The 14935-nt window shown below is 42.5% G+C and overlaps 1 protein-coding gene across 10 annotated transcripts in view; it reads left to right on the top strand.

The window, feature by feature from the left end:
• The first annotated feature begins 1236 nt into the window (after nucleotides 1–1236).
• Abi1 (abl interactor 1) overlaps nucleotides 1237–14935 on the top strand; it is a 98217-nt gene continuing 84518 nt past the window's right edge. For 5 of the 10 annotated variants that reach the window (XM_075970654.1, XM_075970651.1, XM_075970646.1 and 2 more), the window contains exon 1: nucleotides 1237–1563. In XM_075970654.1, coding sequence (XP_075826769.1) covers nucleotides 1447–1563 — 117 coding nt within the window. In that variant the 5' untranslated portion in view covers nucleotides 1237–1446. The remainder of the gene's footprint in view (nucleotides 1564–14935) is intronic. The other 5 variants (XM_075970655.1, XM_075970653.1, XM_075970649.1 and 2 more) reach the window with 1 other exon arrangement.

Here is a 14935-nt window from a genome sequence, read left to right as displayed (position 1 = left end):
TATGGGTTGTAGGGGTTTGTAAGTCATCTTTAAATTTGGGCAGCTCTTTTCATAGTCTAGTATATCCAAATAATCTAGTAGTTCTGGTGATATGACAGCTTGAAATAAAAGATCCCTGGAGACACTTGCCGAGCAAGCGATAAGAAATGAGGAAAGCAAAACAATTCTGCACAACTTAGAGAAAAAATAAACACATTACTTAAAAAAGTAGGAAGATATGTGTAGAGGAGAGAAAGGAAATTAGAAAAGAAAAGCACTAAAATTATTTGCTTATTTAAAATTTTACTTTATTTACATATGTATGTGTGTATATATGCATGTCTGTCTGTCTGTAAGGCTGGGCTCATGCCACAGAGTAGTGTGGCAGTCAGGGGACAAATTGAAGGAGTCTGTTCCGGCCTTCCACCATTTTAGTTTTGGGGTTTGAACTGAGAAAATGCCTTTATTTGCTGAGTCACTTGACAACCATAAAAATTGCTTATTTTAAATTTTAGCCTCCTTCCATCTCTTTCTCCTTCATTTTTCTCTCTTTGACATCGCCTTCATTTGTAGCCCGGACTGTTTCAGTTCCTCGTCACCCATCCCCCCGCCCCAGTGCTGGGATCACAAGGTGTGCCGCAAGTTTTCATTATTAGTATTTTTTTTCGTGTCAGATTTTTGAACTTGCTCTGTTGACCAGGCTGACCGTGAATTCAGAGATCTAGCGGCTTAGGCTCCTAAGTGCTGGCATTGAAGGCATGCGCCACCACCGCCCTGCTTTCTTTAAATTCTTAAGTCTACAAACTATCCTTGCTCCATTTGTTTCTGCAGTATCAAGCACACTGTTTGATGCACACCTGGAACTGATACTGTTTTCTAAGTTTTACATGAATTGGGGTATACGAAGGCAAAGTCTTAGTCATATCTCTCACAAAATTGAAGTCAGGATTCAGTCTGTTTTTAATCCTTATGTGATTGGATGCCTTTGATTTACTGGCATATTCTAATTAATTTCGGCCAATTTTCAGTCTTGTCATAGAAATAATTACGTTGCCTAGATCACCCTGTGGCGCCATCTTCCGGGTCTAGAGTAGATTCTAGATTTAAACCTGAATGAGCTGCTTTGGTTCTTTAAATTCCTTCCAGTTTCGGGAGCCTCCTTGAACGCATGCGCAGCTAGCTTGGGCGAAACTACAATTCCCAGAAAGCAATGCCACGGGAGGGGGTGAAGTCTCCTTGTCAAGGGAGAAATGATTCTCGCGAGAAAGTGAGGCTCTGGCGGCGGCGAGTCCCGGTCGGAGGGGGGCGGGGAGAGTAAGGAGGAAGAGGAGGAGGTGCAGTCCCACAATACCCGGCGGAGGGCGGGTGGGTGGTTGGAGTCTGGTCTGTGCGGCGCTCCGGTCCCCAGCGGACCCAGCTGCCTCTGTTTCTTGAACACGAAGAGGAAGCGATGCGGAGGGGTGGAAAATGGCAGAGCTGCAGATGTTACTAGAGGAGGAGATCCCGTCTGGCAAGAGGGCGCTGATAGAGAGTTACCAGAACCTGACCCGGGTGGCGGACTACTGTGAAAACAACTACATACAGGTGAGGAGCGCGGGCGGGCGGCCGGCGGGGGCGGCCGGGGCGACGGGCAGGCTGGGCGCGGTGGGAGCTGCCCTACTCCGCCACCCTCCGCCCCGGCCGCGGCCGCCGCGATACAGGAAGTGGCCGCCGCGAGAAAATGGGCGAAGAGCAGGGCCGCCGCGGGCGCTGCCGGCCCCGCCGCCGCTCCCAGTGTGCCCAGCCGGCTGAGGTCCCGGCAGCCTGCCCGGGCCCGGCTGTGCTGCTGGCCCGGCCGTGCTCACCGCAGCCTGCCCGGACCGCCTGCCCCCGTCGAGCTCTGATTCCCGCAGTCGCCTGCCCTGGCTCCTAGACCCCGCAGTTTCTCTGCCCGGTCTCTGTTGCCTGCAGCCTCTCACGGCCGGGGTCGTGCTCCCCGAAACCTCTTCTAGCCGAGTCGTACGCCCTGCGGCCTCTCCTGTCCGGGTTTGTGCTCCCTGTAGCCTCTCCTGTCCTACCGGGTCGTGCTCCCTGCAGTCTTCCCCTGCCCGGGCTCTGCTCTGCTCTCCGCAGTCTTGGCCGGGCTCTACTCCGCGCCGCCTCTTTTGGCCCAGGTTCGTCCCAAGACCCTGCAGCCTTCCCTGGCTGTGGTCGGCCCCGAGACCCCGCAGCCACTCTTCCCCTGTCCTAAGCCCTTTCGGAGATCCCGCATTCTCCCTTGGTCACCTTGGTCCCCCACACCTTGCTGTAGCCCCTCTGCCGAATGTGATGAGTATAGTGCCCAGACAGCTGCGAGAGGAATGGGCAGGGAAAAGGCTCTGGGAAAGGAAAAGCGGGATGTGTGAGGGTGGGGTTGGGTGATTATGTCAGTTCATCCTAGAGGGTGTGCCTTTTATTTATTAAAAAAAAATGTCACGAGTCACATTTATACAGACCCCTCAATCAGGTGCAGGGAGTGAGTCTAAGGGTTTGATAGAATTCATCTTAAAAATCTTTTAATTGAAGGGTTGGAAATCTGCGTGCTTGGCGGTTTTCAAGTCGGGTTTTTCCTCCTCATCATCATATTTACTTCCGCTTTAGGATAATGTATACTCGTTATTATAAAGCACGAATGATTCATAGGGAAATTCATTGGGAAAATGTCTTATAGTTATCTTCCTCCAAATGTTATTGGATTGTTGGATTGACACTCAGTAATGTCATAGTGGTTGCTTTATTTTCTTGACATTTCTTTCTAACCCGAGTTAGTGTAGAGAAGAATATGAATAAAAAAGATTAGCAGACATTATTTAGTCTTTAAATACAATGTGAAATTGCTTACTAATTTATCTAGAAATTCTTGGCATTTTGACTATGACAGATGCTTGCTTGTGTTTATTACTGATTGTAAGTGAATTGTATCAGTAGTTTGTGGTCTCATGATTGTGTAAAAACTAACAGTTTGCAGGAGATGCAAATGAAGTAGTAGATTTCTTTGTATCGGAGGAGACTAGAAACTCACTTCTGGTTGATAAGGCAAGACTGGAGCAGTCTTTGAGAAGTTAGGGTTAGGGTGCTTGAGACCTGCAGTATGTAAATGTGCTTTCCGTGTGATTATCATTTTCAAGAGCCAGTAGTTTCTGTGCTAGCACATGCTTTAGGTTTTATTCTCAGAGGGAGATACTGTTTTGAGAATTGTTTGAATATTTGTCACTGTCCATATTAGTAACATTTAATCTGGAGCAGTCCTCCAAGGAATTTGTCTTCATGCTTTCTTTTCCAACCTTTGACTTTGGTGATCTGCCGATACACTTGTTGAATGCCTGCTGTGCCTACTGTATTACTTGTTTTTGAAAACTATATATAGCTGATTAAAACCACATTTTAAGGGCTGGAGGAATGGCTCAGTGGTAAAGAGCAGTTGTTGCTTTTGAAGAGGACCTGGTTTCAATTCCCAGCATCCTCATGGTGGTTCACAACCATCCTTAAGGACTTTTCCAGGGGATCCATGGGCTCTTCTCACCCCTGGGGGCATCAGACACACACGGTCTGCATATATACATGCAGGCAAAACACTTAGAAAATGAGTAAATCTAATAATAGATACATTAAATACACTTTAAGATCTTATAGAAATGTGGATATAGTGTAAAGATAGAAAAGTGATCTTATATTTTATAGATACTAAAAAATGTGCAAGTTATTTTAGCATGAAAAGCCTTGAAATTGCTGCATTTTGGGTTCACTGCACTTGTAACTCCAGCTTGTTTCCTGCACTGCAACTCCACCTCCAGGGGACCCAACACCCTCTTCTGGACTACATGGGGACCTGCACAAATAAGTGTATAGACACACCCACTTAAGCACAACCCATCTTAATTGATAATAGCCCTAATTAGGGTAAGTCGTTATTTTTCTTTGCTTTGTGTGTGTTTGTGTTTGTTCTCAGACACACCTCATTCTAGCCCAGGCTGGTGGAACTGTTTAGCCTCCAGGTGCTGTGATTGGAAGTATAGCTACTATATTTTTGTGCAAAAAGTTTATTGAGGGGACAGGGTCTCATTATGCAGCCGTGGCTGGTCTGGAGTTATGAGATTCTCTGTCTCATCAAAATTATCATACCTACTGTGAGATATTAATTTTGCTGTGTGAGTTTTATCATGATAATTATTTTGTTGTTTCCTTATATCTCGAGAATTCAGGCCTGTTCTGCTGAGAAGTTGAGGGAGTATTTGCAGTGCTTTGTGCCTTGCTGAGTTTAGTTCTTAATTGAGTCATTAAAAGCCAAATTTATTAAAAGATTTCTTAAGTTGCCTTAAAAAGGATGGAGTTTAAAAGTTATGAGTAGGGCTGGAGAAATGGCTTAGCAGTCAAGAGTACATGTTGCTCTCACAGAGGACCAGACCAGAGTTCACATCTCAGCACCCACATCAGCTCAAAATGCCTGGAACTCCAGTTTCAAGGGCTCTCATGCTGCTGCTGGCGTCTGTGGGCATAGGCTCACACACACACACACACATCTTAAAAATGTTAAGGGAGGTGGGGTGTGCTGTGCATACCTTTAATCACAGTGTTTAAGCAGCAGAGGCAGGCGGATCTCTGAGGCAAAGCCTGCTCTACAGAGCAAGTTTCAGGACAGCTAGGGCTGTTACACAGAGTAACCTTGTCTTGAAAAATCAACCAACCAAACAAAATATTAAAATTCTCAGCTATTTTTATATTGGTATTTAGAAAGGCCTTTGCTGTTTCTGTTTGGTGTAAGATTGAGTACATTTTCTCCCCCTGGTAGATTTACCCTAGGACCATTGAGCCTTGAGCATAGACAGATACTTTAGAGTTATTACTGTTTTGACCTTGAGGGACTAGGAAGGAAAGAAAATTAAATTAACAGTAGATATAAAGGAAAAGTTGCTGGGATGAAGATTGTGCTGGCTCAGGAAAGGCTAGAATGGTCTTTGAGAAGTTAGGGTTAGTATGTAAACGTGCCTTCCACGTGATTATCATTTTCAAGAGCCAGCAGTTTCTATGTTACTGTTCCAAGGAATTGGTCCTCATACTTTCTTTTCCAACTTTTGGCCTTTGGTGATCCTAGAACTTCACTTTCTAAATTTTCTGGCTGAAATTTAATCAACTTCATTTGGACTGGCAAATGCTTTTTTATAAAAAAGTATTTTTATTGATTTAAATTATGTGTGTGTTTCTTGCTCTGTATATGTGTTTGTGTGCATGCACCACCAGAAGCTCCTGCAATTACATTTTAATTCTTAGTTTTACATGCTAATGTGAAATAATCAAGCTCTCATAACATTTGCTTCTTTAATGCACATTAATTTTGGAAAGGAGGTAACTTTTGACATTCAGGAATAGTTTGAGGTTGGCAGAAGCTTAACTGTGTTGCTATTGCTTGTTTATAAGTGGTACTCATTGTTAAAAGTGCTATTCCTGCTTTAAACTTTTTATTTTGAAATGGGGAAGGTGGTAAATACCTGTAACCCAACACTCAGGAAGCTGAGGCAGGAGGATCATAATTTTCACATCAGAAATTTGAGACTAGTCTACCTAGCCTTCACAGCAAGACTTCATGTAAAAAAATCTAAAGAAACTTAAAAAAAGTAATGTTTGAAAGCAGTTTCATTATATTGACTAAGGAGATTGGCCTCAAACTTCTGGGCCCAAGCGGTGTGTTTGTGTTCGTTTGTGTTCGTGTGTGTGTGTGTGTGTGTATGTGTGTATGTGTGTTCGTGTGTGTGTATGTGTGTATGTGTGTATGTGTGTTCGTGTGTGTGTATGTGTGTGTGTATGTGTGTATGTGTGTGTGTGTGTATGTGTGTTCGTGTGTGTGTGTGTGTATGTGTGTATGTGTGTTCGTGTGTGTGTGTGTGTATGTGTGTATGTGTGTGTGTGTGTATGTGTGTTCGTGTGTGTGTGTGTGTGTGTGTGTGTGTATGTGTGTTCGTGTGTGTGTGTGTGTGTGTCCCCACCAATGCTTGCTCTCTCTTTCTCCTCTGTGTCTGCTTTTCCTTTTGTTGTGTGCCCTTTCCTCCTCATCTTCCTCTTTTTCTTCCTCCTGGGCAACAGACAAGCCATCTAGGTTCAGAGACATTAGATATCTAAATAAAGTTCAATAGCTAGTAATAATTCCTGGAACAAACACGAATCTTCAGATTCCAGTACTAAGTTCCTTTTAAACTTGAAATGGTTACTTTCTCCAAGAAGGTTCCTCAAGAAGAATGTGTGAGCTTAGCAGTGGTGACACACACCTTTGACTCCAGAATTTGGAAGACAAAGACAGGTAGATCTCTGAGTTTGAGGCCAGCCTGGTCTACAAAGTGAGTTCTGGACAGTTAGGACTGTTACACAGAGAAACCCTGTCTTGTGTGAAGAAAGTAATTAGAGTAATGAAGGTAACATATGTGTCCTTCTTTGACCTTGTATGCTCAATTCTTCTTCGTGGTTTGTCCTAGATTTGCATCCAGCCTACATATATACTCTTGTGTGTATTACGTTCTCTCATTTCTAGATTACTTACAATACTGAGTACAGTCTAAGTTCTGTGAAAATATTTTTTAAAAATTGCATTTACTATTTGTGTGTTTGTACACATGTGCCACCGTCAATTTATGGAGATCAGAGAACAACTTGTAGGAGTTGATTTTCTCTTTCCAGTGTAGAAATCTTGGGGCTTGAACTCACAGGCTTGGAGGCAAGCACTTTTACCTGCTTAGCTATCACATTAACCCTAAATTTTTACATTTTCCTACACAATAGTTTTTAAGAGATAGTGACGAGAAAGTATGTACAGCATATGGAGATTCCTTTAAAATAGTTTGGCTTAGCTGTAGGTTTAATACATGATTGTTGAACACACAGATAAGGAGAACCAGTCCTGATTGATCCTGCTTATTGAGGATCAATAATCTGTTATAATCTCTTCTAGTTTGTGTTTACTCCTTATAAACAGTCTGTCACAGGGAGTGCCCTCGTACAGATGAGGAATTTAAGACTCAGAAGAGTGAAGTAAGTTTTGGTTGGCCGTACTATTAATGACTCAGATTCCTCAGCTGTGACAGACTCCATGGGTGGAATAGCTTGTGTATCAGTTTTTAGGAGTATTACTGCAGTAGGTAGACCTGTTGGACAGGTGTGGGAGCCTCTCAGATCCTGCGCCAGTCTTAAAATGCATTCGAAGTTTTTAGCTGCAATTAGAAGAGCAGGTAGGTATGTGGTCTGGAGATTTGCCAGTAAGTCTTAGGCTAGCTTTTCACTGAGCTCAGCAGTTAGAGTAGACTGCTTTTCCAGAGGACTCAAGTTGATCCCAGCACCCCTATCAGGAGGCTCACATCTCCTGTAATTCTCTCCAGCTCCAGGGAGCTCTCACACCTCTGACTTGTATAGGTACCTGTACTCAATTGCAAATGCTCAATATACAGGCACATATACATACACATGATTTAAAAAAATTAAAAATTCTTAGCTGGGTATGGTGGTGCACACCTTTAATCCTAGCGCTAGAGAGGCAGAGGCAGGCAGATCTCTAGGAGTTTGATTCCAGCCTGGTAAACATAGCAAGTTCCGTGGCTACCTAGTGAGAGCCTATCTCAATGTGTGTTTGTGTGTATGTGTGTAGTGAGATCCTATCTCAATATATGTATGTGTGGTACTCCAATCAAGACTTTTCAGATAGTCTCAAATTTACATTGAACTGAAATTTTTATCTTTTTCATATGAACACTGTTCTCACTGAATTTATAGAATGATATTTCCATAGTCTGATATTAGATTCAACCTCTTACCCCAGTTTTTTAAATGTACTCTTTGTTGACTCACAGCTATCTAGGTCTTAGTATTTAACTTCACTAAGAGTAAATTTGTACTGTAAACAGCCGTATCCTGGAGGAGCTAAGCGTGTCTTCTAGAACACCAAGAAGTATAGAGAAAGTACAGTGTAGAAGAGGAATTAAGAGCCTGGTGTGGTAGTACTTGTTTTTAATCCCAGCATAAAGGAGGCAGAGGCACATAGATTTCCTGTGAGTTTGATGCTAGCCTGATCTACAGAGTCTTTGTGTAGGCCCTGTCTTAAAAAAGAAAGCCAGACCACGACTAATCAGATGAGTACCACAAAAAATAAAATAAAAAAAAAAACCAAAAAACTTTCAACATTAAAATTACAAATGGAAAAAGAGAGTAAAAGTTAGTTTTAATACAAGCTTCCAGACAATAGTTTGCACTAAAATATACTCAGTAAGTCTCTTTGGGATTATTACTAGCGAGAACTGATGGAACTTTTTTTTTTTTGTAAATTTTTAAGAAATATTTTTATGTGGAGGAAATGTTCTGCTCTAGGTTTTGACCCATAGTTGCTTGCCCTTGTGCCTGTGATGAGGCAGCACATTGCAGTGGAGAGTATGTAGAAACTGACCCTCAACTCATGATGGCGGGGCGTGTTAGTCAGGGCTCCTAGAGAAAGACCCAATTGCGTGAACATGAATTTCAAAGGGAACGCATTAGATTGTCTTACACAGTATGGGCTGTGTCTGCTCTGGAGAAGCTTCACACTAGGTAGCTGCCCAGCCCACAGGACTGACTGCCCCAGCAGTCTCAGTACTGAAAGCCTGGAGGATTCTTGGAGAGCAGTGACTGTGGTCTCTTGTTAACACAGGATGCAACAGCAGTGAGTAGTACCAGCGGGCTTGATGGGTTCAGCAATAAAGAGCAAAGATGGGCTTTTTCTCTCAGACCTCTGTGTATCTGGGTCACTGCTGGGAGGTGCTGTTTGTTTTAGGGAGGATCTTTCCTCTCAGTCTTTTCAGAGTGCAGCATTGAAAGGGTAGTAGTAAAAATAACAATTAATGAATTTTGATGTAAAAAGAAATAGCTGACTTGATAATTTTAATAGTATATACTTATCTTTAGAAAGCAGACTTTGAGATTGTTTTTTGTGGTATATACTCATATATATATATATATATATACTCATATATATATATATATATATATATATATATATATATATATATACTCATATACTCTTACTCTTGGCTCTACTAATTTTTTTCGCTTAGAAAAATTTTCAGGATTAATTGATAGTATATCAGTGTTTGTAAGAGAATCTGAGAGCAAATAGAACATCCAAGAAGGGTAATGTGTTATTGTTGGTAAGTGTAGCGTGATGTGATGGCTACTGCCTGTAAATCCTTTCACTTAGGCTGTGGTAGGAGGATCACCAGGAGTTCTTGGCAGTCTATGTTACAGGGTGAGTTCTAGGCAGCCTGGACTAGACTAGAATGGGACCCTGACTCAAACAAATGCCCCCCCCCAAAAAAAAACCAACTACAAAACAAGTAACTTGTTTCTTCCTCTGTTCCTCTTTTTCTTCCTCCCTTCTATCTCTCTCTCTTCCCTCTGTAGCCCAGGCTGGCCTCTAACTTGTTAGGTAGCTGAGAATGACCTTGAACTCCTGATCTTCCCCCAGTAGCTAGCTGCCTCACAACTGTGTTGTCCTTCAACTTGTTCCTGCCCCAAACTACTACTAGTTTACCTGACAGGTTCTATTATTATTATTTTTTTCTTTTACTTTTTATCAGGTAGGGGTGTGTATGTGTGTAGGGAGGGAGGGAAAGAGAGAGTTGTGCGTGTGCCAGTGTCCACTTCAAGAGTTAGTCTGTTCCTTTCACCGTGGGTTCTGAGAACCTGGTTTTCAGTTTATTATGCTTTCACTGGCCAGCACTTTCCCCGGCTGCACCATATTTCAGTCTCTCAATTGATTATTTTTAAATGACTTAAAATGATTTTTCTTTTATTGGGGCTGGGTGGGGGGATTTGTTTCTTTGTTTGTTTTGGTCGAGACAGGTCTCATCTTGTAGCTCAAGCTGACCTAAAACTCAGGGCACCCTCCACCCTTTATCTCCCGAGTGCTGCTGCTGGGACAGTGGTGTGAACCACCACACCTTTTAAAAACGGAATATAATGCTCCAATATGAGGAGAGGCGGCACTGGAGAATGTCTCCCAGCTGACTCACCAAGTGAGTCACTTAAAAAAAAGAAAAAGCAGTCTGTTGGCCTTCTGGCCTGCTCCACAAGAAGGAAATCATGCCTGGTGCTGGAAACCGAGCCAACTCCCCAGAGCTAGTGAAGTCATGGATCTTGGAAGAGCACCTATACCCACCCCTTTCTAAACCAGCACAGTCCCTAACTACATTCTAAATAATTTTTTCATACAATATATTTTGATCATATTATCCTTCTCCTCCAACTCTTTCAGATCCATTTTATGTCCTGACCAGTGTGTGTATATGAGCAGGGAACCTCCAAAAACAAAAAGCAAAAGAAAAGGAGAATATCAAAACAACAACAAAAGATCCCAGTAAGGCAAAAAATGACAACAAAAGAAAAGGTGGAAAAAAACCACATGGAGTCTGCTTTGACTTTTGTGTTGGTGAACTTGGTCAACCACTCTTGGGCCTGGACTTGCCCTGGAGTGTAGTTGATTGCAAATAGCGTCTTAGTTTAGTGTGGAACTTTGTCCATTTCACCTTCCCTTTTGCTGGCTCTTTGACTGGTTTGATACTGTGCAGGTTTTGTGTGTGCTGTCACAGTCTGAATTCTATGTGTATCAGCCTGCTGTGTCTAGAAGACACTGTTTCCTTGGAGTCATCTGCCACCTCTAGCTTTTACAAGTTTCTACCTCCTCTTTTGAATAGGTACAGTTCACATAGATATATTCTAAATATTGATCCTTATTTGTAGTCCTCACCTCTCAACAAGGAAACTTCTCTTTGCAATAGAGGCACATTACAGAAATGTCAGTGTTTGAGTGCCCAGTTCCAACGGTTACATCTACAGCACAACTCGTGAGCCTAAGGCTCGGGATCATTGTAGAGGAGAGGGTGCAAAGATTGAAAGAGCCAGAGGAACAGGAAGTTTGATGTGGGATTGTTTCTTAGAAATGGCAGAAGCTACACTCATAAAGCCAACATGCCTGCCTACATGTGACCAGAACAGCTAAGGGGAACAAGAAGAGTAAAGCCCACAAGGCCTCAACTCCAGGCAAAAAAGGAAAACAAAACACAAAAAACCCAAACCTACAGGCAGTTAAGGAATTGGGGAGAAATAGTCTTCTTCAGAGAAGAGCCTCTTCTGTTTCCTCTAATTGGTTATCAAATACCAAAGGGTCAGCCCTGAAAACATACATACAAGTAACATAAGGACTAAACAGGTTGTATTTATGTATTTACGAACACACACACAATTAAAGAAAAAGAGGCCATGAGTTTGAAAGAGAGCAAGGTAGAGTGTGAAGCTGGGAGGGTTTGAAGGGAAAAGGGCAAGGTGGAAAAGGTAGAACTTTCCTTTTTTTTCCCCCCCAAGACAAGGTTTCTCTGTGTAGCAGCCCTGGCTGGAACTTACCATGTAGACCAGGCAGGACTCAAAACTCACAGAGGTTCACTTGCCTCTGCCTCCCAAGTTCTGGGATTAAAGGCGTGTACCACCACTGGCTATAACTGTACTCTTACAAAAAGAGAAAAGAAAAAAAAGCAACATGTTTTTGTTGTAAGACAAAAAGTGCTTAGAGCATTCACAGTCTTGTCCCTTAACATCAGTTACAGTCGTTAGGGCTTGTGTCTTAGACGAGCTGTGGTAGAGCCCCAGTCCCTGTCCTGGGGCAGCAGTCCTCTGACCTGTGATAGTACAACCTGGTCCCAGTATTCAGACAGCCCTGGCTGGGACTGTTCCTTTGGGAGCTGCAGTCTTAGCATGATTATCTCAAGTTGTCTTGGGTGGGGGTGCTGGGGATGGGGGTGGTCAGACAGCTAGTGCCAGCTTATGGGTGCACACCTGACTTTTAAGTAACTTGCTTTGGGTAATTTTTCTTTGTTTTGTCCTTTGTTCTTTGCAGACAAGGGCTATTCTTGAACTTGCTTCTAATTCTTCCCAAACAGCTTAACCAACTGGACCAAATATTCAAATATATGATTATATGGGTATCATTCTCATTCAAAGCACCACATTGGCTTTCAGTTTTCCTATTTTTCTTTTTAAACTCACTTTTGTATCTTAGTTAATGTTCTCTGACTGAGAAACTTTGTTTCTTTTGATGGCTATTACGTACTAGTGCTTTCCTTGTCCAGATGAAAAGTTGTCCTACTCTTTCATACATTAATACTTGCTTATTGTGTCTATTCTGGGCTCCTGAGATAAGAGTGACTTAGACAAAGACTGTACCCTTAGGAAATTTTCAATTAGGGGGACAGGGGGACATGTACATGCATGTACATGTACACAACCAAAAAACCGGAAATGAACTAAAAGCTGCTTATTTCAAATAGATCCGTAAGCAGTAAGATGGGAGCTAGAAGATCAGGATTTGGAAGGACGGACTTCTTCAGCTCTGCAGTTATTATTACTCTTTGAAAATAACTTCCTTTTTGCCTATTTTTTATGTATGATTGCTGGAATGTGTGTAATGCCTGCAGAGGCCAGAAGGGGGCACCAGCTTCCCTGGAACTGTGGTTACAGGTTGTTGTGAGCTGCCCAATGTTGATGCTGGGAATAGAATCTGGGTCCTTTAGAGGAGTCATGCCTTTAACCACTGAGCCATCCCACAGCCCCTGTGAAAGTGACCTTCAAGCAGAAATTTGCAGGATTCAAAAGATTCCTGCTTTGTGAAGATCTAAGGCAAACAAAGTGGCACTGTTAGGAAATGAGAAAAACGTGTTTCTAAGGGTGATGTACTGGGGATGGAGAGGGAGATAACGCAGAGAGAGAGAGAGTGATCCGGAGCCATTCGCAAAGGCTGTGTGTGCCTCCCTCTCTCTCTCTCTCTCTCTCTCTCTCTCTCTCTCTCTCTTTTTCTATTTGGTTTTCGATACAGGTTTTTTTCTGCAGCTTTGGAGCTGTCCTGGAACTCACTCTGTAGACCAGGCTGGCCTTGAACTCACAGAGATCCGCCTGCCTCTGCTTACCCAGTGCTGGGATTAAAGGCTTGCATTACCACTGTCTGTTCACTTTTTAAACTTTATTTTATGTACATTGGTGTGAAGGTGTCGGATTCCCTGGAACTGGAGTTACAGACAGTTGTGAGCTGCCATGTGGGTGCTGGGAATTGAACCCAGGTCCCCTGGAAGAACAGCCAGTGCTCTTAACCACTGAGCCATCTCACCAGCTCCTCACTTTTCTTTTTTAAACACGGGATCTCACTATGTAGTTCTGGCTGGCCTGGAGCTCAGTATGTAAACCAGACTGGCCTCAAACTTACATAGATCTGCCTGTCTCTGCTTCTTGAGTGCTAGGATTAAAAGTGTGTTCTACTGTGCTGGGCTTGATTTAATTCTTAAGAATTAGGCTGCTGAATGGGAAACAGATTGAGGAGGTGAGAGCAGAATTAGCCAGCAGGGAGAGTATAAGCAGGTAGAGAGTATGAGAATGAGGAATTGTACCATGCATGTTTTTCAGACACACTGGAAGGATATGCTGGTTGCATATGGTGTAAGAGAAAGGAATCTAAGGATGACTCGTGTCTTGAGCACCACCGTGTTCCTTAAGCATGTGGTTAGATGGCAGCAGATGGTTGGGCCCTGGGGGTGGGTTGCAGGGAGAAGAATATGAAGGTGTCTGTTTTGGTTATATAAACTATGAGATACCTATTAAGCACATGGACCAGTTGGCCATGCTGGAGCTCAGGGAAAAACTATATGTAACATGAAAAAATCATATTCACTAACATTACCAAGATATCATAGAAAAATTTTTAAATATTGAAAAGCTTTCGAGCTCAAGTTGACAAATATGTTTTCATAATCTTTTTCTTTTTCTTTTTTTTGCTTCAAAGCTTTATTTATTGTGACAGGTCTTGTTGTTTTTCTTTAGCCAGCTGGAGACTGTCTACCAATACTCAAGCCTGAAAATAGTAGTTTGTGTGTCAGTTGTTTAAAAGATAATTTAAAAAAATGGTCTCGTTTTACAATAAGTTGTATAGCTGTTTTTTCCTAAAGGCAACAATCATGTAACAAGGACAGCTTTTGTGTATTTAGCAGCTTTTGTGGGGAGGAATTGGGATAGGGTCTTGCTTTATGTATATGTCGCCAGCTGGCCTGGGATTTGTTGTATAGACCAGGCCATACTCACAGAAATCCATCTCCCTCACCCTCCCAAGTGCTGGGCTGTAAAGTTAAGGCGAATTTGACCTACATAGGGAGACCCAGTCTGGGGAAAAAAGTTTGACCTTGATCTTGTGAATATCTCCTTCCAGAAGCAGACCACACTAAAGAACCTTTGTTATAGCAGGTTAATTTAGTAGACCATGGTAATGGAAGCCTGAATTTTAAGTATCATAAGATACTGGCTATATGGCTTTAGTCATCACATAAAAATTTAACATTACTTGTGCCTGAATCTTCTTGACATACTACTAAGTATGTATTATTTTAATAATTTTAGATAGAGGGATTGGAGATGGCTAAGAGAACAGCACTCTCCTGGAGGACCTGAGTTCAGTTCCTAGCACCCACGTTAGGTGGTTCAAAACCACCTATATCCCCAGCTCCAGAAAATCCAACATTCTCTCTTGGCGTCTGAGGGCACTTGCATATGCACATACCACACACATACATATAACTAAAAAAGTAGGAGCTGGAAAGATGGCTCAGTGGTTAAGAATACTTGCTGTCCTTCCAAAGGACCTGAACTCAGATCCCAGCATCCATGTCACATGGCTCAGAATTGACTGTAACTTCAGTTCCAAGATCTGACACCTTCCTCTGGCCTTGGTGGACATCTTCTCACTTCTCACATGTGGGAGACATTCACACTAACACACATAAGTAAAAATGATAATAATAAAAAAAAACTTGAGTAGATATTTAGATCCAGAGGCTTTTTGTTCTGTATATTTAAAATTTTTTTCTGTATCTGTTTTCTATAGTCTGTGTCTACCAAAACT

This window comes from Microtus pennsylvanicus, chromosome 4 (assembly GCF_037038515.1).
Source record: "Microtus pennsylvanicus isolate mMicPen1 chromosome 4, mMicPen1.hap1, whole genome shotgun sequence".
Taxonomy (NCBI): Eukaryota; Metazoa; Chordata; class Mammalia; order Rodentia; family Cricetidae; genus Microtus; species Microtus pennsylvanicus.
Note: the sequence above shows the minus strand (reverse complement) of the source record. Positions and strands in the feature narration are given on the sequence as shown.